The sequence below is a fragment of the Eucyclogobius newberryi genome, unplaced genomic scaffold, assembly GCF_026437365.1.
Source record: "Eucyclogobius newberryi isolate DKJ021-1_F unplaced genomic scaffold, fEucNew1.0.hap1 SCAF_17, whole genome shotgun sequence".
Taxonomy (NCBI): Eukaryota; Metazoa; Chordata; class Actinopteri; order Gobiiformes; family Gobiidae; genus Eucyclogobius; species Eucyclogobius newberryi.
The window spans coordinates 15547489-15568825 of NW_027315801.1; the positions used below are offsets into that span (position 1 = coordinate 15547489).

Consider the following 21337-nt stretch of genomic DNA (forward strand, 5'->3'; position numbering starts at 1 on the left):
TTCGTTGGCTAAAGGCTCGTTTATGCTCAATGTTCCAGACGAATACAGATAGAGATTTCTGTGTCGTTTTGTCCGTCATGTATGTTCAAAGCTAATTCAATCTTTTATAACCTTATATTATTGGCCCTTTTCCAATGTGATCAAAAAACTGCCGTGGGCGCCGTTTACTTTCATCTCGTTTAATTTCCTGGTTCAATAAAGGTCAATAAATAAATATATAAATAATTTTCTACCCGACTTTGGTGGAGTTTGGTGTTCATGTACCAGAACACAGTCTTAACGTGAGAAACTGTTGGAAGTATAAATGAAACTCCGGCAACTACACTTATAATTGCAAGTGGTGATGTCATCCACCTCTATCCTGAGCAGACAGTGCCAAAACCTGTGTAAATCAGCTCACAAGACACTTTGACAGGCAAATAAACCTCACTGAACCAATAAGAACCCCTGTAATTGAATAAGTGCATGGTGAGTTTAATGCCAAACAATAACTGAATTTAAAAAGCTCTTGTAAAGTCACCCGTACCCTCCTCATTTCCCCTCAGATCTTACCCTCTTCCTCTGCCCTCTCTGGATGTACTCCACTCCCACGGCACGCTGCCCGTCGAACAGGATTTTGGTGGTGAGGCAGCGTACCTCTGCCCTCAGGTTGGGACGGTCCAGGGCTGGCCGGAGGTACGCGCTGGCTGTGCTCCACCGCATTCCTGCACGGACACACGGGCAGAACAATCACAGAGTGTCTTACGATACGGGCGTGGCCGTGCATGGCCGTTACCTTTATAAACGGTCATGTCCATCCAGCCCAGGCCCTCCTGCTGGTGGCCGTTCATGTCGTCGGTGAAAGGGTAGCCCGCCTGCTGCCCGGCCTCGATGAAGGCCTTGTGCAGAGGGTGCTGGGTCTTACCCCGCGATACTTTCAAGGGGCCACTGCCTCCACGGTACCTAGTGACACACACATACTTTAGATACAATAAACCAGCTTTGAAGAAACAGTTAATTACAATTGTAGTTCAGTGCATGTTTTATCTAGGGCAGGGGTTCAGAATATGGGACATTTTGGCAATTTTCACACATAAAATGCCTTATTTCTGTATGAAAACATGACTTAATGAAAACTTTCAAAACTTATGTGACTGAACAGCAGAAGTTTCACATTGATATCTTTAATTTTAAGATGTTTTTAGCTTCTTTTTTAAGTTTTTAGATATTTACTTTTAATCAATGTATTCTCAGGGAGGATTTTACTTATGAGTAAAATGTTCAGTTACCTGCCCAATGTTTATTTTGCACTTTTGCCAAATAAAGAAAAGGATTGCAAAAATAAAATAAATAGCTGCTCATCATTTCTTTCTTATAAATCATCTGTTCCATGGGATCACAAGCTGTTGATGCCGAATCTCACGCTGGCACCAAACAGAAACTACTGCTGCCTGATAAAGCTGTTACTGCTGTGCAAACTCCAGACACACGGCCTCATGTCGGTTTATGTCAGTTACAAGTGTCAAACTGTAACATCCTGGAAACAAGCCTCACTGACAGATGCAGTAACTGAATTATCAAACGGATTCCAGGTGTTAGTGACAGACCCAATTAACCATCAGTAAGTTGTTAATTAGATTCCTATGAATCTTTCTATAGCATTAAATTCCCATGGGACCGGTTTGAGCTGCAGCACGGTGAAAAAAGCTCAACTTAGAATATGTGAAAATACAACTAGTGTAACTTCACAACATGAGGGAAGGTGGGTCAAAATAAAAATATGTAGCAGTTTTTCATTAGGAATTATAACTTTTTAAATATATGAGTTAAGTGGGTTGGAAATCAAAGAAAACTTTGAATAAATCATAAGCGATTTCCTGTATCCTGGTGAATTTTAGATCATCAATTTGCCCATTCACTCATGTTATTTTTAGTCAAATCTCCCCTTCACCCGCTGCCCCCTTCGCTCTCCTTCCCTGTGGACTGAGAGGCTCCCGGTCACACTCAGGCTGCAAACATTTTTCTCAGGAATGCTTAACTTGTGTTTTATGTTGTAGGTAAATTTATAATGTTTGTCTTTGGCAAAAACGAGTTTGACTTCACGGCGTTTCCGTGTGTCGCTGCATTGATTTCAGTTTGCACTTCCATTCATTCACTCTTTTGCATCTTTCTCTGTGAATATGAGGCCGATCAACAGAAAACAGAAAAAGAAGCGCTCAGAGAAGTGACTGCGGGGAAAGAGAGTCAAGTTTGTGGAGCTCTACAGGAGAGAGAGAACTAAAGTGCTGAGGGTAGTAACAGTTAAGCATCCACAGATCAGACACACGCACTGGTCATTGACATTTGTGAATAAAACGTCAGATTCCCACTCTTCATAAAAACTGTATGTGTTTGGCTTCTTTGCAGCTCACGCGCCGTAACTAAGACAATGTTTTGGAAATCCCTTCGTGAGCTACTCAACAGGTTGGAGACCCCTGATATAGTGTATTCCAATGCACTTCATGTATACTTATTTTGAAAATGTCTCCACATTACATAAAAAAATATTACCCATCATTTTGAGTAGCTTTAATATGGTTTCAGTCCTTTTGGTCTTTTTTGTTACTCATTTCAGCCAGGCTTTGTATAGACCTGGTATAGACCTGGTTCGGACCTGGTTTAGCTTTAGGCGAGATCCAGTTCGGGTTTTACTCGATTCAGACTTGGTTCTGTCCAGACGCTAAAGATAATCATGTTACACCAATGAAATCAAGAGTTTTAAAATAGGTTTCAATAAAGTTTTCAGATTCTTTGTGTAAGTGATACATTTGTTGACAGGACCATGAACTCTCTGCAAACTGCTCTTGATGTTAAAGCTCTGTTAAAACAGAACGAGCGTCCCTATGGAACAATGAAGAACGTTCTCCAGACTGAGGGTTAGAAAAATAGAGAGACTTTATAGCACCATATCATCCAAACAGAGCTCTTCGCTCTCAAAATGCTGGTACAGCGTTTAGCTCCCATCTCCTGTGTTATGGAATCAGCTCCTGTCCATGTTAATGTTCTAACCTTCTGCTGGTAAAATATAGACTGTTTTGGAAAGCCAGAAAAAGTTTGAGAAGTCCTGACCAAAGGCAACAGAGTTATTAAACAGTAGTGTGCCGTTTTAAACCATCAGCAGAAGTGGTTACAGACCCAAAGACATTGGAACTCAACTACTGCAATTGGTCGATATATAATAATTTGAAAAGGAACTATAAAGCAAGACCATGCTAAGCAAATGCTTTCTCACTAATATAAAACAAATTACTAAGAGAGAAAGTTGCTTGGAATTGAAAAGACACAAAAATAAACAAAAAACAATGGAAAATGTGTTTCAGTCTAAAGTTTCAGCCTATGGAACAGATTGAAACAAAACTTCTAAAAAAGTGTTGGACAAAATGTTTAAAAAAAACCTCTCCGCGGGCCGTTTCTATTTCTCCCCCTTCAAGCCCGGTCCTCTACCAGAGGCCCCTGGGAGCTTGAGGGCTTTGCTGTTCCTAATGTTTATACATAATATACATATACATATACATATACATAATATAATGTAGGGTTTATTCATAATCACAGGTCGACAGTGCTGAGATAAGCAGCATATTCTGCTTTCATTCAGTTGTGTCACTGTCGCTGTTATTTTTCTGACTCTTGTAATGCATTGTGGTCTTTATTGACCGGTCTAGTGACCAGTGCTGGACACTACTTTTCAAAGTGCATTGTGGGAGATTTAGAGCTCTACTTTTTCACCTGCTGGACATTTGGGTTGCACTAAAATGGCGTGACCACTATATAGTGCCTTATGTAGTGAACAGTGTGGACATCTAGACAGTGAGTGATGCATGTAGGGATCTAAAATATGACGTAAGCACTTTTCAAAGATAAAAACATGTAATTAACAATTACAATGTTACAGTGAAATGTCACCATGAAGAGGCGGGGCTTATCAGTTCTGTAGATGTGAACAGGAAGTCAATGAACCTGTTTCTATTACTAAGTTGTTATAGATCAATATTGCAGTTTTCAAAATGAAGAAAAATCATTATATAATACAGGGCTCAGATTAAGGATTTTCACTTATATAGCGGTGCTGCTAAACAATCCGTTAATTTTTTCAAATTTGTATAGCAATTTGATGATTGCATAGCAAAACATGAAAGTGACTAAAAATCAATATTTTCCATTGATATAACACGATTATTTATTTAAAATGTATTTGTAAACATTCTATTTAAAAAAAACTCTTAACATATTAACTTTTAAACACTTTTTTTTTAATAAAACAGAAAACTTGTTGAACAAATTAATCAACACAGTCAGATGGCCTTATTTACAACTTTCTTCCATATCATCATCAACCAGATGACTATTTGCAGGAGTCTCATTTACATATTAATTGTCATTACACTCACAAAAAATATGTATTAAGCTTCTGATGGAAAAATAAAGGTTGCTGTTGCATCCATCTTGGTGTATTTATTGTGTTATTCAAATTGTAACGCTCTATTTGACGTTCCATTCGATTTTTTGTTTTGCTATTTGATGACAGTCCCCAAGTACTCTCGTTTCAGCTCCGGCTGCACATTTGATGACGGTCTCTAAGCACTCGTCTCGGCTCTGCACATTCGGAGCCGTGTAATTCGCTGCGGCCAAAATACGCATCTGATTGTTAAAAACGAGGTTGTAGATACTTGGAGTATTTTGGCATGTGAATGATCTGCAAAGACTTTTGCGTTTAGGAGCTATACATGCGTTCTCACTTCCGGCAAATTACCAATACATCCGGGAACTTGTACCCGCCGCCATTTTGACCGGGTGACGCTTGCAACAGCTGGACAGCACGTCATTTTCTACGTCATACTGAGCGCGGCATAATGAGCTACGAATTTCATAATTCTTTAGACAATGACGGCAGAAAAAGGTACATGACAAAGCTGTCATTCCTTGGTCTGACACCAGCGGAATGTCCCTACAGAATGCCGCAGGGTTTGTGGAAGGACAGCCCGACTGACTGGCCTGATTTGGATTGGCCCAGTTTCTATAACTATTTTGATTGAAAGCTCGGGAATTTTCACCTGGCAATCTAAGTTTCTGACTATCCAATACGCGAACATTGCATCCAAAAACAACGCAGTATTTTGGCATTTTGGTGAATATAGTAGCCGTGCGGTTGTAAAGTACTATGCCGCGCTCAGTATGACGTAGAAATTGACGTGCTGTCCAGCTGTTGCAAGCGTCACCCAGTCAAAATGGCGGCGGGTACAAGTTTCCGGGTGTACTGGTAATTTGCCGGAAGTGAGAACGCATGTATTGACCTCGGAAGTCCGAATCTGTGACGCTAACTTTACCGCACGTGGCTCCTCCCACAGACTCGCGATCTGAGACAGCAGCGGGGCTCGTCATGTCAACACAGCGTCTCTACATGTGTCACGCCGTTATTGACGATCGATTGACGAGTGATCAGTAATTTTAGGCGCTTTGGTTCTACAATTGAACACACATTTTTGTATCGCAAAAGCTGCGATACAAGCACACTTTTTTCTGACGAATGCATCGCATTGGAGAGAAATTGCGTCGCATTTAACAATGCGATACCGCTTATTCTGAACCCTGTAATATGTCTCCTCTGATATAACTGAACTTAATGAGATGTGACAATGAATTAAATTAATCAAAGTGCAGTACCTGTTCTGGCCCAGCTCGTGGCTCTGGGCCTTCCTGAAATACGGCAGACAGTGTTCATAGTCCCAGCCTTCGGCCCCTTCGCGGTGCCAGCGGTTGTAATCCTCAGCATGGCCCCGGATGTACACCATGGCATTGAGAGAGGAGGAGCCACCCCACACCCTCCCACGGGGCCAGTACAGCACGCGATGGTCCATGTGGGCCTGCACTTCAGTGTGGTAGGACCAGTTATACCTACACAACACTACAGGTCATAACAATGGTCACATTTATTCATTCATGTGTTTCCTGTCATATGTTAAGGTCTGTGAGTCTGTGAGCCTGTCTGTGAGCCTGTCTGTGAGCCTGTCTGTGAGCCTCTGTCTGTGAGCCTGTCTGTGAGCCTGTCTGTGAGCCTCTGTCTGTGAGCCTGTCTGTGAGCCTGTCTGTGAGCCTCTGTCTGTGAGCCTGTCTGTGAGCCTCTGTCTGTGAGCCTGTCTGTGAGCCTGTCTGTGAGCCTGTCTGTGAGCCTCTGTCTGTGAGCCTCTGTCTGTGAGCCTCTGTCTGTGAGCCTGTCTGTGAGCCTGTCTGTGAGCCTCTGTCTGTGAGCCTCTGTCTGTGAGCCTGTCTGTGAGCCTGTCTGTGAGCCTGTCTGTGAGCCTGTCTGTGAGCCTCTGTCTGTGAGCCTGTCTGTGAGCCTGTCTGTGAGCCTGTCTGTGAGCCTCTGTCTGTGAGCCTCTGTCTGTGAGCCTGTCTGTGAGCTGCAGCCTCACACTGGGCTGGACAGACACTGACGACCTGCTCAAATATTGTATCGAGCTCGTTTCCTTCACATCTCTGCTTTTCCTGCTCTTATGGCACATTTGTAGCACCAAAGTCCCTTCATTTGCTTTAGTGAGCTTCATGTTAAAGGTCTCATTCCTGTTTTTGTCTGTGACTTTTACATGAGCCCCCTCAGTCTTATTTTAACTGTCCCAGAGGTTCAAACTCACAGTTAGGTATGAGTATGGTTAGTTATCGATACTACTACTCTTATTGATACTGATTATTGGTCAGGTATTTTAACAGTGATTTTATCAATACTTTTACACTAAAAAAGCAGCTCTTGTCTGTGGAAGTGTTCATATTTATCAAAGTAAACCAAATATCTAAGCTAGTTCCTAAACTTTTTTTATACTATTTTTTGAATATTCTCTTGATTGACTCCCGTACAGTTCCTTATTTGACAAATGATATTATGAATACAGAGCTTCAATCGTACTTGTCATCACAGAGGTTGTAGGTGAGAGCAGCCGGCATGTGGATCTTCCAGGACAGACGTGTACTGCCCAGGACCTTGTCTTTAGGCCCCGCCTCCAGCAGAAGCACAGACTCATGGGGGTCTTCAGAGAGGCGATTGGCTAGCACACAGCCTGCAGAGCCCGCCCCCACAATCACGTAGCTGTAAGAGGGCGTGTGCTCCGCTGAAGCGCTGTACTTTCTGCAGTGGACAGAGCCCCGGGACACTCGGTGTGAAGAGGCAGAGCTGAACAAGCTCTGGAGCACAGATGTTCCCTGTGTCACAGGTGTCCCCTGTGTCACAGATGTCCCCTGTGTCACAGGTGTCCCCTGTGTGAACTTCAGCGGGGCCACGAGTCTCAGGAGCCTGTGACCACGAGAGGCCCCAGACAGCAGCATGGTGCAGTCCTCGTTCACTGTAACACATGAACAGGAGAAAGTCAGAGTGCAGCACAAATGTTTTCCTTTTTTAAAGTAATGATAATAATAATAGGACATTGTACAGGAAAACATGTTAAAAACGTTTAAAACATACGTACAAAAGACTCTGTTTGGTCTTGTTTCTTTGCTGTCATTTCAGTTCAATTACATGCGTTTGTAGTTTGTGGAATGTCCAGTAGAGGGCACTCCATGCTTTGAATAGTACTCTGTGACATCACAAACTCATTCCTTTATGATTTAATCTCATTTTGAGAGAAGGACCTCTCTTTCACGTGAGAGTGCCCTGGTTGTGGATAGAGAGGATTTTGTGCTTTTTATGGTGGATGTTGTGGGCTGTGCTGCTCGGACTCGGGGCGGAGCTGAAAGGATCGGGATCATTGCTAAAGCTGCAGGGAGATTCCTTGGAACAAAGGAGCTTGATTGGGCGGATGTGGAGGGCAGGCTGGGGGCGCTGGATGGGGGTCGGAGTGGTGGGGGTCTGCTTTTGGGGAGTCAGAGTGATCGGAGTGGCGGGCTGGGGGTGGGGGTGGTCTCCTGTCCTCGCCCAGTCTCGTAGACGCACGGCTACTAAGCAGCGACATCAGTGGAAATATTAAAGCCTATAGAATGAAGCCTAAAGAATAAAGCTGTACGGTGGAAGCACCGAACGTCAAAGAAGGAGAGGAAGGTGAAGAAGGGTCTCCCTGGAATAAAGCCGGTTGTTGTTGTTGTTGTTGTTTTATGGCGGTTGGCATCCAATTGTTGCATTACCGCCAGACTTTATTCCTCAGACTTTTCGTAGTCCTCAGACTGTCGTAGTCCGTAAAAGTACTCCTTCCATTGCTTTGGTGTTACAAAGCCCATGAGGTCATGATATGTCTTTGTGACCGGCTTTATTCCAGGGAGACTCTTCTTCATCTTCCTCTCCCTCTTTGACGTTCGGTGCTTTGGAAGTACAAAGCCCATGAGGTCATGGGACGTCTTTGTTGTTTTACAAAGCCCATGAGGTCATGGGACGTCTTTGTCGTTTTATCCTTTAGAAGTCCTTCTTCCATCACTTTGGTGTTTCTAGGCCCATGAAGTCAAAGCGCGTTAGAACATCCTCTTGCTCCTCATCCTCGGCTCAGTCTCCAACACCTCCCACCTCTATAAACGTTTACCCAGCCCTGTGCTACATAAGTAAGCAACCACAGCCTGACACAAACCCTGTGACTGAATCGCCAGAACGTTCCGCAGATTGAACTCCCGCCCATTATTCCGAAACCACAAGGCCAACCCGGCCCTTTCTCTATCATAAGCCTCACAGCAAATCAGCACATGCTCGACAGTCTCTGGCACCCGACAGTGACCACACAGACCGGTCGGGTGTTTGCCTATCCTACTCAGTGACCAATTGAGTCCAGTATGGCCAATCCTCATGCGGGCGAAGGCCCTTTCCTCCCACGCGTTCCTGCCCATAGACCCGCAAGGACCCACACTACCCTGTACGTGATAGAGATGCCGTCTAGTAACACAGTGGCTCCAAAATTCCTGCCAAAGGCCGACCACATGACTCTTGATAACGGGCTTGATTTCAGATTTGCTTAACTCAACCGCCACATCAATTGATGGCCGCCTAAGGGAACGTTTAGCCAGTGCATCAGCCATTTCGTTACCATCCACCCCCACATGTGCAGGGACCCAAAAGAAGGAAACCCTCACATCCTTCCTGGACAGGGAGAGCATCAGACAGAAGATGCCATTCAACACATCCTGTCTGCAATCCGATTTCCCAGATTTAATGCTTTGCAATGCAGAAAGGCTGTCAGAGGCCACCACAATGCCGCAACACTGCAAAGCAGATTCCGCCCATTCCAATGCCAACCGTATCGCTATGAGTTCCGACGTGAAAACAGAAAGGCGATCTGTCAACCTCTTCTTGACCGCCAGCCCCAGGTCAGGCACAAAATAAGCGGCGCCAGTACGCCCACTCTCAGGATCCCTAGACCCGTCGGTATAAATAAACACATCACCTGAGTGCTTATCGATGAGCGCTTGAACGGCAAACTGCGGTGCCCTCCCAGCGACTCCTATAAGCTTGCCATGCAAGCTAACATCAACAGGAGCCGGGACAAACTTCCACGGAGCTATAGCAGACAAAGCCACCGACGGGCTCACACGCAGATCACCAACCCCCGCAAGCCGCGCCTTCGCATTTCCTACCTGGCTGAAAACCATACCGCCAGCCTCACTCTGCCCCCCATCAACCCTGAGAAAGTCCCTCACCGGGTGAGAGCTCGTATGACCTTGCACATTCACCCAGTAAGCCAACAGAAGTTCTAGCCTCCGGAGCCGTAACGGCAATTCCCCCAACTCAACCTGCAGCGCCGAGACAGGGGAGGTCCTAAAAGCCCTACAGCAGATGCGCAAGGCCTGGGCTTGCTCCACATCAAGCTTCTTTAAGTTAGTCTCAGCCGCACACATGTAGGCTATACAGCCATAATCAATAGCCGCCCTCATGACGGCCCGATAAATACCCAGGAGCGACCTTCTGCTGGCCCCCCAGTCCTGGCCGGATAGACAACGAAGCAAGTTATTCACCCTTTTGCATTTACCACTGACCTCATCAATGTGCTGACGCCAACTAAGCCTCTCGTCAAAGGTGACCCCCAAGAACCTCACCTCCCTGACCTGTTCGAGCACCTGCCCATGCAGTCGAAGGGAGACGTCCCTATGCCCATTGAAGAAACAGATCACTTGAGACTTCTGTACGGACAGTTTAAACCCCCACTTCAGGGTCCACTGCTCCACCTGCTGTATTGCCCTTTGCAGTTTCGCCTCGTAAAACCCGAGATTCCTCCCTCTCACCCATAGAGCGCCATCGTCAGCATAAAGGCTCCTCCCAACAGACCCATCCACGTCGTCAAAGATGTCCTTAATCATAACATTGAACAAGATAGGGCTACACACACTCCCCTGCGGGATCCAATTCTCCACCCCATAGACCCCAGAGTAAGCAGCGCCCACTCTGGTTTGGATACGCCGGCCAGACAGAAAGCTCCGGACCCAGTTAAACAGTTTACCCTTCACACCACACTTCCGCAGCTTAATGAGGAGCCCATCCTTCCAAACCATATCGTACGCCTTCTCCACATCGAAGAGCACCGCAATAACCTTTTCTTTCTGAGCCCTGGCCAGCTGGATATCAGATTCCAAACACAACACGGAATCCATGGTGTTCCTGCCCCTACGGAAACCACTCTGGTGCGCGGGAAGCAAACCCTGACTCTCCAAGAAGTAATCCAACCGCTCGGTAACCATGCGCTCCATCGTTTTCCCGAGCTGCGACGTCAAGGCAATCGGCCTATAACTTGAAGGGTCAGACGCTGGCCTACCCGGCTTCAGAACCGGCACCACCGTAGACTGTTTCCACGCAGATGGAACACAACCTGAATCCCAAACACGGTTGAAAAGACCCAGGACTAGCCCAAGCGTGTCATCAGTCAAATGAGAGAGCATGTCATAGCACACCTCATCTTTACCCGGGGCTGTCTGTTTCGCCTTAGAAAGTGCTCTCCTTAGCTCAAACAAACTAAACGGAAGGTCAAGGTCATCTTGAGTCGAAGGCTGGTGCCCAATCAGCTCAGAATTCTGGGCCAGAGTACTCTCCCTGTAGTGCCTTTCCGCAGGTGAGAGGTTGGTCTCTGAAACAACAACAACTGTTGTTGTTGTTGTTGTTGTTGTTTTATGGCGGTTGGCATCCAAGTGTTGCATTACCGCCAGACTTTATTCCTCAGACTTTGTCGTAGTCCTCAGACTCTGTCGTAGTCCGTAAAAGTACTCCTTCCATTGCTTTGGTGTTACAAAGCCCATGAGGTCATGATATGTCTTTGTGACTAGAATAGTTGTTGTTGTTTCAGAGACCAACCGGGTGGATGGTAACGAAATGGCTGATGCACTGGCTAAACGTTCCCTTCGGCGGCCATCAATTGATGTGGCGGTTGAGTTAAGCAAATCTGAAATCAAGCCTGTTATCAAGAGTCATGTGGTCGGCCTTTGGCAGGAATTTTGGAGCCACTGTGTTACTGGACGGCATCTCTATCACATACAGGGTAGTGTGGGTCCTTGCGGGTCTATGGGCAGGAACGCGTGGGAGGAAAGGGCCTTCGCCCGCATGAGGATTGGCCATACTGGACTCAATTGGTCACTGAGTAGGATAGGCAAACATCCGACCGGTCTGTGTGGTCACTGTCGGGTGCCAGAGACTGTCGAGCATGTGCTGATTTGCTGTGAGGCTTATGATAGGGAAAGGGCCGGGTTGGCCTTGTGGTTTCGGAATAATGGGCGGGAGTTCAATCTGCGGAACGTTCTGGCGATCCAGTCACAGGGTTTGTGTCAGGCTGTGGTTGCTTACTTATGTAGCACAGGGCTGGGTAAACGTTTATAGAGGTGGGGGGTGGTGGAGACTGAGCCGAGGATGAGGAGCAAGAGGATGTTCTAACGCGCTTGGACTTCATGGGCCTAGAAACGCCAAAGTGATGGAAGAAGGACTTCTAAAGGATAAAACGACAAAGACGTCCCATGACCTCATGGGCTTTGTAAAACAACAAAGACGTCCCATGATCTCATGGGCTTTGTACTTCCAAAGCACCGAACGTCAAAGAGGGCGAGGAAGGTGAAGAAGAGTCTCCCTGGAATAAAGCCGGTTGGTCTCTGACACAACAACTATTCTAGTCACAAAAACACATCATGACCTCATGGGCTTTGTAACGCCAAAGCGATGGGAGGAGTACTTTTACGGACTACGACAGAGTCTGAGGACTACGAAACGTCTGAGGAATAAAGTCTGGCGGTAATGCAACACTCGGATGCCAACCGCCATAAAACAACAACAACAACAACAACAACCGGCTTTATTCCAGGGAGACTCTTCTTCATCTTCCTCTCCTTCTTTGACGTTCGGTGCTTCCACCGTACAGCTTTATTCTTCAGGCTTCATTCCATAGGCTTTAATATGTCCACTGATGTCGCCGCTTGGTAGCCGTGCGTCTACGAGACTGGGCGAGGACAGGAGACCACCCCCACCCCCATCTCGTCACTCTGATCACTCTGACTCCCCACAAGCAGACCCCCATCACTCCGACTCCCATTTAGCGCCTTTAGCCTGTTTTCTATATCTGCCCAATCAAGCTCCTTTGTTCCAAGGAATCTCCCTGCAGCTTTAGCAATGATCCTGATCCTTTCAGTTCTGCTTTGAGTCTGAGCAGCACAGTTTACAACATCCACCATAAAGAGTACAAAATCCTCTCTATCCACAACCAGGGTATTCTCATTAATTCTGGAACCTGCACACTTGGGACCTCCACTCTTGAAACCTTCACACTTCTTGGGAGCCACGCTGGCCTTTCTCATTTCGCCCAGGCTGGGAGCAGCGCTGGCTCCTCTCTCTGTATTTACTCTAAACTCGTTACTTGAAACTTTCTTGACTGCATCTGCATAGGATATACCTTGAGAGACCTTTATTTTATGCACCTCAGCAGCTCTTTTGCTAAACCTGCATCCCCCGTAGGCAGAGCTATGTTCTTCCCCACAGTTACAGCACTTCAGTTTTGCACCCACGTCACACTTCCCATACTCGTGATCTCCTGCACATTTACCACATCTTTGCTTCCCTCTACAGACCGCTGCAATATGCCCAAAGCGCTGGCACTTAAAGCAACGCAGGGGCGGCGGAACATATGGCCTGACGCTATAGCACATGTACCCAATGAACACCTTACTAGGCAGGCACCTCCCTTCAAGTGTTACCATTACCGACAAGCTGTCACATCTTACCCCAAACCGGGTCACCTTCAAACGCCTAGCGTCCACCACCGTAACTCCCGTCAAATTCTCCTTAACTTCATCCACAGACGTCGCCGTAGGGACACCTACGATAACTCCTCTGACCGTGTTTCTTTCAGCATTAGACACAAGAATGTCCTTTCCACCCAGACGTTTAGTTCCAATCGCCTTCCGTTGCTGAGCCGCGTTCTTGCACACGACCAGCAGCGAGCCATCTCTAAGGACACTCGCACTCTTGATCACTCCCACAGCTACAGTTAGGCTCTTTGACAATGCCACTGAATTCCACTCCTTAAAGGATGCACTATCCTGTGCAAGCTTTATGATCACCTTACAGTCTCTGCTCTCACCCCGGATATCAATAGCTTCAGCCTCATCCTGCTGCTCATTCCCAGAACCCTCGGACGAGCTAAGGGACTTTTTACGTTTCCGGGCACGTGCAGGCAGAAAAGGCTGCTCCTCCACGCCGTCCAGAACGTCTTCCATCCCCGATCCACTCTCCTCCGCCATCTCCCGTCTCTCCAGACCGGGTGTTGAGCAAGGTCTCCTCACAGTTTTGTACTCTAGTCACAAAGACATATCATGACCTCATGGGCTTTGTGACACCAAAGCAATGGAAGGAGTACTTTTACGGACTACGACAGTCTAAGGAATAAAGTCTGGCGGTAATGCAACACTCGGATGTCAACCGCCATAAAACAACAACAACAACAACAACAACAGAGTCTGAGGACAAAACACTGGAAGTCAAGGCACTGGAAGAAGAACTTTTAGGACTACGACAAAGTCTAAGGAATAAAGTCTGGCGGTAATGCAACACTCGGATGTCAACCGCCATAAAACAACAACAACAACTACTACGACAAGTCTGAGGAATAAAGTCTGGCGGTAATGCAACAATTGGATGCCAACTGCCATAAAACAACAACAACAACAACAACACATTCGGTCCGGTCTGGAGAGACGGGAGATGGCGGAGGAGAGTGGATCGGTGGTCGAAGACGTTCTGGACGGCGTGGAGGAGCAGCCTTTTCTGGCTGCACGTGCCCGGAAACGTAAAAAGTCCCTTAGCTCGTCCGAGGGTTCTGGGAATGAGCAGCAGGATGAGGCTGAAGCTATTGATATCCGGAGTGAGAGCAGAGACTGTAAGGTGATCATAAAGCTTGCACAGGATAGTGCATCCTTTAAGGAGTGGAATTCAGTGGCATTGTCAAAGAGCCTAACTGTAGCTGTGGGAGTGATCAAGAGTGCGAGTGTCCTTAGAGATGGCTCGCTGCTGGTCGTGTGCAAGGACGCGGCTCAGCAACGGAAGGCGATTGGAACTAAACGTCTGGGTGGAAAGGACATTCTTGTGTCTGATGCTGAAAGAAACACGGTCAGAGGAGTTATCGTAGGTGTCCCTACGGCGACGTCTGTGGATGAAGTTAAGGAGAATTTGACTGGAGCTACGGTGGTGGACGCTAGGCGGTTGAAGGTGACCCGGTCTGGGGTAAGATGTGACAGCTTGTCGGTAATGGTAACACTTGAAGGGAGGTGCCTGCCTAGTAAGGTGTTCATTGGGTTCATGTGCCATGACGTTAGGCCATATGTTCCACCGCCCCTGCGTTGCTTTAAGTGCCAGCGCTTTGGGCATATTGCAGCGGTCTGTAGAGGGAGGCAAAGATGTGGTAAATGTGCAGGAGATCACGAGTATGGGAAGTGTGACGTGGGAGCAAAACTGAAGTGCTGTAACTGTGGGGAAGATCATAGCTCTGCCTACGGGGGATGCAGGTTTAGCAAAAGAGCTGCTGAGGTGCATAAAATAAAGGTCTCTCAAGGTATATCCTATGCAGATGCAGTCAAGAAAGTTTCAAGTAACGAGTTTAGAGTAAATACAGAGAGAGGAGCCAGCGCTGCTCCCAGCCAGGGCGAAATGAGAAAGGCCAGCGTGGCTCCCAAGAGGTGTGAAGGTTTCAAGAGTGGAGGTCCCAAGTGTGCAGGTTCCAGAATTAATGAGAATACCCTGGTTGTGGATAGAGAGGATTTTGTACTCTTTATGGTGGATGTTGTAAACTGTGCTGCTCAGACTCAAAGCAGAACTGAAAGGATCAGGATCATTGCTAAAGCTGCAGGGAGATTCCTTGGAACAAAGGAGCTTGATTGGGCAGATATAGAAAACAGGCTAAAGGCGCTAAATGGGAGTCGGAGTGATGGGGGTCTGCTTTTGGGGAGTCAGGGTGATCAGAGTGACGAGATGGGGGTGGGGGTGGTCTCCTGTCCTCGTCCAGTCTCGTAGACGCACGGCTACCAAGCGGCGACATCAGTGGAAATATTAAAGCCTATAGAATGAAGCCTAAAGAATAAAGCTGTACGGTGGAAGCACCGAACGTCAAATAAGGAGAGGAAGATGAAGAAGAGTCTCCCTGGAATAAAGCCGGTTGTTGTTGTTGTTGTTGTTGTTGTTGTTTTATGGCGGTTGGCATTCACTCTTGAAACCTTCACACTTCTTGGGAGCCACGCTGGCCTTTCTCATTTCGCCCTGGCTGGGAGCAGCGCTGGCTCCTCTCTCTGTATTTACTCTAAACTCGTTACTTGAAACTTTCTTGACTGCATCTGCATAGGATATACCTTGAGAGACCTTTATTTTATGCACCTCAGCAGCTCTTTTGCTAAACCTGCATCCCCCGTAGGCAGAGCTATGTTCTTCCCCACAGTTACAGCACTTCAGTTTTGCACCCACGTCACACTTCCCATACTCGTGGTCTCCTGCACATTTACCACAACTTTGCTTCCCTCTACAGACCGCTGCAATATGCCCAAAGCGCTGGCACTTAAAGCAACGCAGGGGCGGCGGAACATATGGCCTGACGCTATAGCACATGTACCCAATGAACACCTTACTAGGCAGGCACCTCCCTTCAAGTGTTACCATTACCGACAAGCTGTCACATCTTTCCCCAAACCGGGTCACCTTCAAACGCCTAGCGGCCACCACCGTAACTCCAGTCAAATTCTCCTTAACTTCATCCACAGACGTCGCCGTAGGGACACCTACGATAACTCCTCTGACCGTGTTTCTTTCAACATCAGACACAAGAATGTCCTTTCCACCCAGACGTTTAGTTCCAATCGCCTTCCGTTGCTGAGCCGCGTCCTTGCACACGACCAGCAGCGAGCCATCTCTAAGGACACTCGCACTCTTGATCACTCCCACAGCTACAGTTAGGCTCTTTGACAATGCCACTGAATTCCACTCCTTAAAGGATGCACTATCCTGTGCAAGCTTTATGATCACCTTACAGTCTCTGCTCTCACCCCGGATATCAATAGCTTCAGCCTCATCCTGCTGCTCATTCCCAGAACCCTCGGACGAGCTAAGGGACTTTTTACGTTTCCGGGCACGTGCAGGCAGAAAAGGCTGCTCCTCCACGCCGTCCAGAACGTCTTCCATCCCCGATCCACTGTGTTGGTCTCTGAAACAACAACAACTATTCTAGTCACAAAGACATATCATGACCTCATGGGCTTTGTAACACCAAAGCAATGGAAGGAGTACTTTTACGGACTACGACAGTCTGAGGACTACGAAAAGTCTGAGGAATAAAGTCTGGCGGTAATGCAACAATTGGATGCCAACCGCCATAAAACAACAACAACAACAACATTCTTTTTTTTTTTTTTTTTTTTAAGGAATAAAGTCTGGCGGTAATGTAACACTTGGATACCAACCACCATAAAACAACAACAACAACAACAACACATTCTTTGAAGACGTACAACTACAGAAGACGTACAACTGCAGAAGACTTACTGCAGAAGACGTACAACTGCAGAAGACGTACTGCAGAAGACGTACAACTACAGAAGACGTACAACTGCAGAAGACGTACAACTGCAGAAGACGTACAACTGCAGAAGACGTACAAATGCAGAAGACGTACAAATGCAGAAGACGTACAACTGCAGAAGACGTACAACTGCAGAAGACGTACAACTGCAGAAGACTTACTGCAGAAGACGTACAACTGCAGAAGACGTACTGCAGAAGACGTACAACTACAGAAGACGTACAACTACAGAAGACGTACAACTGCAGAAGACTTACTGCAGAAGACGTACAACTGCAGAAGACGTACTGCAGAAGACGTACAACTACAGAAGACGTACAACTGCAGAAGACGTACAACTGCAGAAGACGTACAACTGCAGAAGACGTACAAATGCAGAAGACGTACAAATGCAGAAGACGTACAACTGTAGAAGACGTACAACTGCAGAAGACGTACAACTGCAGAAGACGTACAACTGTAGAAGACGTACAACTGTAGAAGACGTACAACTGCAGAAGACGTACAACTGTAGAAGACGTACAACTGTAGAAGACGTACAACTGCAGAAGACGTACAAATGCAGAAGACGTACAACTACAGTAGGTGGCGGTAAATGCACCTTTTCAGGTGGCTGCCAACCGCCATTAAAAGCAACACAACAACAAAGACAACAACAACAACCTAGCTTCTTGGAAGTTTATTCCTGCTCCTGTTGATATTAGTTTACATCATGTTAGTATGTGTGGGTGGGTGGGTGTGTTAGTGTGTGTGGGTGGGTGTGTTAGTGTGTGTGGGTGTGTGGGTGTTTTAGTGTGTGTGGGTGGGTGGGTGTGTTAGTGTGTGTGTGTTCCCAGAGGCAGAGTAGGTGCTGCCTCCTCCCTGTATCTGAACTGCATCTGAACATTTTGACATTATTTGAAAAAATATTGTTCGATATTGGATTCAAACGGAAAGGGGGTTTATAATATATACCAGATGACAAAATTATTTTTAAAACGTTTTTTTTTTTAAGTTTGACGCATGTATGGTACATGCACCATAAACATACTATTACAGTAATAGTATGTTTATGGTGCATGTACCTTATAATAATCAAGGTACATTAAACCATCCTTGAAGGAAAATGCAACCCCATATGAGGCATATTTACCAAAAGATTCTGGGGAGAGCACTCACACAAGTCGATTAATCGGAGATTTTCTTAGTTGACAGTATTTTATATATTATATATATTACCGGTAGTTGACTTAATATTTCTTTAGGATTATACAGATGTTGCTTTTTTGGTTGTAAGTAGGTCAAATATTTTGTTATCTAAACCTCAAATATTAAGTCAGTGCAATTTTGGTTTGGGATCTTTGTTTTTGTAAATTTGTATGTTTTGATTAGCTCTTTGGATTATAAGGCTTTCTATGCCCATTGCACAGTGACAGAAAGAAGAAAGCTTGAAGTGATTTGTATTTTGCAGACTGACTGGACAATTCGCCGTTTCACTTATGAAGATGGTGTTTTCTGTTACTACCCGTATTTTCCGAACTATAAGTCACACCTTTTTCATAGTTTTGGCCGGGGCGCGACTTATACTCCAGGGCGACTTATATGTGATATTATTTGTTATTTTCACACACAGTGACAACCACAAGAGGGCGCTCAAGGCTCTAAGCGATGCAGAAGAAGAATCTACACTTCTTCTACCTCCGGAGTTTGCAGAGTTGTTTAGAAGTGACACAGAGGAAGAAGAATTCAGTGGATTTAGTGATTTTGGGGTAATACTGATGCCTTGGTAAACTTGTTAGCATGTTCTTTATGCTATAGTTATCTGAATAACTGTTAAAGGCGGTATGGACGATTTTTCGGCGATTTGAAAACGCAGGCGGAAGTCACTTCCCCGTGCGGACTGATACAACACACACGTGCGTTTGTTTATGAGCGCAACGGAGCGCATCGCGTCTCTCGTCTCCCGTAGATTTCTGTCCACTTCTGCGTCAGCTCGAACTGTCTTTCTCCGTCTTCATTTTACCCCGTACACTGAGGGAACTATATTATGATAGATCCATGCGCTTAGGCACGCGGAAACGTGGGGACGAGTCTGACGCAGCTGCAGGTGAGCGGTAGGTGCGTTTTATGATTGATACGTGGCAGGACAAATGATTTATCCACGCCACGAGGAAATATGATAAAAAATTTGCTGAAAAAAATCGTCCATACCACCTTTAATATGTTGGCCGTGGCTGCAGAGCCGCGGTGCGGTCAAATGGCCCAGCAGTTTTTAGCACTTCCATATAGCCTCATGGCTAACCCTAACCCAAACCTTAACCCTAACCCTAACCCTAACCCTAACCTTAACCCTAACCTTAACCCTAAACCCTAACCTTAACCCTAACCTTAACCCTAACCTTAACCTTAACCTTAACCCTAACCCTAACCTTAACCCTAAACCCTAACCTTAACCCTAACCCTAACCCTGACCCTAACCTCAACCCTAACCTTAACCCGGCGCGGTCTAAAACGGCGCTAAAACACGGTCAAATAGCGCAGCAGTTTCATGAGCCGCGGCACAAAATAACATGGCAGTTTCGGCCGCGCACCGCGGCTCTGTGTAGACACTCCCTAATATGTTACGTTAACATACCAGACACTTACCACAGTTCATTACAGTTTGTCATGTAGCTGAAGGTAGTAGGTGAATAGTATATATTATTAAAATTAAATGTCTGTTATTGGTCTCGGAATTTATCAAATAAATGTCCCCAAACAATGCGACTTATATGTGTTTTTTCTTCTCTATAATAATTTTTTTGGCTGGTGCGACTTATAGTCCGGAAAATACGGTACTCGTGTTGCATGAGATTCAAATCATTTTGAGAGCTTTTGCTTGTGCCATGCCTCATTCCCTCCTTTAATCAGATACAGCCCTACGGATTATAGTGATTGATATAATCCCAAAATATACTTATATTTCACTTTTGTCAAGCCCGGTTTGAACTGTGTTTCGTTGGGTTTTTAATTTCCTATTTCCAAAGAACTGTGGAACAAAATGAGCAGACTCTTCCTGTTTGCATAGCCTGACTTTATGTGCTCCCGGGACACACTACCTTTGATTCTCTTTATTGCCCTTTCTATCAAAGTCACATTTGTAATTACTGGTAAATCAACAACTAGAAGAGTTCTGAAGACACTTATCTCATTTCTCTAGTAGTGAAACGCATAATACGTGTCTGTTGTGTTTTTGGACGTGATAAGATCGTGCAGCCTTTAAAGCAGCAGCAAAGGCGGCTGAAGATAACACGCTACAGAAAAGGTCACATCGCCCGGGTTAAGTCCAGCTCGAATCCATGTCCAGTGTTGAATAGATTCACTTTTGCAATCAGGGCTGCATACTAAAACGCAGACAAAGTGGGAGGACTGGTGCTCAATAACAGAGGTTTTTAAAGTTAGCATCAGCTCTGTTTCACAACAAAAACATTTATATATTAAGGCTGTCACAGCAAAACAAAAATCTAGTTCAAAGTCAAGATACAAATATTTGTTTGAATACTTTTGATTACTTAAGATGTATTTTCTTAATGGACCTGGATTGTATTTGTTTAAAGGTGCTTCAAGTGAAATTAGGCTTTTCAATGTTTGCAGTGTGGGCCCAGTCATGGAGAGCTTTTTCCACTTGGTGACGTGACTTGTGTTGTCTTAATCATGAGGTTTGGTTTAATGTAATCCTAAACTAGACATGTTCTAGTTGTGTTGGCTGGAACATGGTGGAGTTCTACTTTACAGCTGGTTTCAGCCAATTCTCCCTTGGTTTGTTTGAAGTGCTGTTCATCCGGGAGTGTGCAAAATATGAGATTATTTAGTTACAGAGGATAACAGTATAAATGACAATGGTTTAATAAATCTGGGGCCGCAAAAAACAACACATATACCGTAGTACAGTTTAACAGACATGGTTTATCCATTGGTTTATCTGGGTGTAGTCCTGGTTAGGACCTGGTTTAGTCCTGGTTTACCTGGTTAGATTAAGGTTTAGGCTAGTTTAGTCATATTTCAGACGCAGTAGGCTACTAGTGAGAACCTGGTGTAGCCTTTAGTTAAATGTTTCGTCTAGTGCTCTAGTCATGACCAGGTCCTGGTTTGTCTTATTATCATTAGAGAGAAACTGGCCAATGGCTTAAAGTAACTGGAAGTGGCACTTGACCCACATGGTTCCATGGAGATAGATACAATAAAAGAGAATTCCCATGGAAACGAGCATGAGGAGGCGCCTCCAGGCAAAGTACGAGTCAGGTTTGTGGAGATGCAAACCTCATCACGGTAAGTTTTTTTAGTCTATTTTTTGGCTAAACAGTACGTGCTGGGGC

At 45.7% G+C, this 21337-nt stretch overlaps 1 protein-coding gene across 1 annotated transcript in view; it reads right to left on the minus strand.

The window, feature by feature from the left end:
- Positions 1 to 21337, minus strand: part of chdh (choline dehydrogenase) — a 62129-nt gene that overhangs the window by 38546 nt on the left and 2246 nt on the right. The window contains exons 2-5 of the mRNA XM_072449272.1: positions 6917 to 7349; positions 5680 to 5910; positions 776 to 942; positions 553 to 704 (exon numbers count right to left, since the gene is read on the minus strand). Coding sequence (XP_072305373.1) covers positions 553 to 704; positions 776 to 942; positions 5680 to 5910; positions 6917 to 7332 — 966 coding nt within the window. The 5' untranslated portion in view covers positions 7333 to 7349. The remainder of the gene's footprint in view (positions 1 to 552; positions 705 to 775; positions 943 to 5679; positions 5911 to 6916; positions 7350 to 21337) is intronic.